Genomic DNA, 1,667 nt, shown 5'->3' on the forward strand with positions numbered 1-1,667 from the left:
GGTCAGGCAGAAGAAAAGGTCGACTGCTGTTTTGTTGGAGACACCATCGTGGGAGGGGAGGCCAGGGCAGTCACCATCAGCTCTACTGGGTAGGGGGTGGGCGTGCACCGGATGAGAAGGGCCTTCAGTCCCACCTCAGAGTCCCCCATCCTTAAGACAGGAGGGGATGGTCACCTGTGGCTTCCCAGCCCCCAGCTGCCTTCCAGGCCAGGAAGGTGCAGCAGAGCAGAACCGAACGTGGGAGGCTCAGGCACAAGCCTCCAGCCTGTGCTGCTCATTTCAGGAAGGTCCTAAGGAAGGAGGCTGCTGTGGCCGGGCCTGGCCCACAGCTGGGGGAGCGCAGGAGTGTGTGCAAGGAGGAGGGGCTCTCGGGAAAGAAGCAGCAGGAACAGAGAGAAAGCCAGGAGCATGTCAGAGAGCCCCCAGGACGGGGCAGGGCTGGCGAAAAGGCGGGCCACGGCCTCATTGGGGTTGCCCCCGGCAGGCTTGAACCACTTTTGCAGACACCGCCCGCTGGTCCTATGCTCCGGGCTTGCCTTGAAGGAGTTGCTCCAGATCTTCTCACATAGGTCAGCCGGGGTAGGGAAGTAATGCAGGAAAGGGTGACAGAGGGCCCTGGCAGGGCAGCGGGGCTTCCCTGAGGGGAGATCCAGGCACGGACAACTTACCCGATCCTGTCCTCACATACCCATCATTTGCCCCCCGGGGGAGCAGAGGGCTTGCACCTGCCCTTGAGTGGGGGGCCTCCCGGGCCCTGCTTAGCATCACTCACCCCGCCTCCAGGTCCAGCCGCCGTGCCAGTTGGATTTGCAAGTGTAGGATGTGCGGCAGTCAGCCCACCACTGTTCACAGTCCTCGCGGCACAGGGGCGCGTCCAGAATCCGCTCCGCCTGCCCACGCGGGTCCAGCTGGGTGCGGGCATAGCAAGAGGCAAGAATTATACGAGCACCCATTTGAGGGCTATCAATAGCTGCAATGGAACTTGGGTCAGGTACCATCGGAACATATTCTCTTATGAAGTCACTAAATATTATTTTACAAATGAGAATACTGAGGCTGAGTTAAATAGTTTGTACACAGCCCTGTTCCTACAAACAGAAGATGTGACTCAAATAGTCCCTCCATCCTGCTGCTCTCCTGTGACCACTCTCCATGCATGCCGTTCTCTAGGGCCAGAGGTGACTTCCTCTCCATCTGTGTCCCCCACAGCGGCCTCTGACTCTGCTCTTGTCCGTAGGGGGGACAGCATCTCCTGTTCCTGCTAGCATCCTGCGGCTCAGGACATTGATGGACGTGCCTCCCGCCCACCCGCCCCCACCCACTTCTTCCCACCCGCTGGATCCAAGGCCCCAGGTTGGGGGAGCACTCGTAGAAGCAGATGGCCTGCAGGAAGTGCTTCTGACAGTCCGGCATCATCAATCCGCAGTGAACCAGGCTGAAGTTGTAGAGCAGGGACACATCCAGGTGGGCTTCCCAGCTCGTGTTGGCCGTGCAGCAGGCACTGTCCTTCCAGGGGATGCACTGAAGGTGGACGGAGAAGAAAAAGGCATGGGGAGTAGGGGCAGAGGGTTGATGAGTGTCTGGGCCGGAAAGGTAAAAATGTTCCCTAGAAGAGGACCCGGCAAGTGGGATGCCTTTAGGCCAGCGACCCCTGGATAGAAGGAATG

The 1,667-nt window shown here is 59.4% G+C and overlaps 1 protein-coding gene across 1 annotated transcript in view; it reads right to left on the minus strand.

Annotated features, from left to right (window-relative positions):
* Nucleotides 1–290: 290 nt before the first annotated feature.
* The window catches only part of IZUMO1R (IZUMO1 receptor, JUNO), a 2,099-nt gene continuing 722 nt past the window's right edge, over nucleotides 291–1,667 (minus strand). Inside the window, exons 2-4 of the mRNA XM_007449659.1 lie at nucleotides 1,309–1,521; nucleotides 773–908; nucleotides 291–637 (exon numbers count right to left, since the gene is read on the minus strand). Of these exons, the coding sequence (XP_007449721.1) occupies nucleotides 291–637; nucleotides 773–908; nucleotides 1,309–1,521 (696 nt within the window). The remainder of the gene's footprint in view (nucleotides 638–772; nucleotides 909–1,308; nucleotides 1,522–1,667) is intronic.

Source organism: Lipotes vexillifer, unplaced genomic scaffold (genome assembly GCF_000442215.2).
Source record: "Lipotes vexillifer unplaced genomic scaffold, Lipotes_vexillifer_v1.1 scaffold536, whole genome shotgun sequence".
Taxonomy (NCBI): Eukaryota; Metazoa; Chordata; class Mammalia; order Artiodactyla; family Lipotidae; genus Lipotes; species Lipotes vexillifer.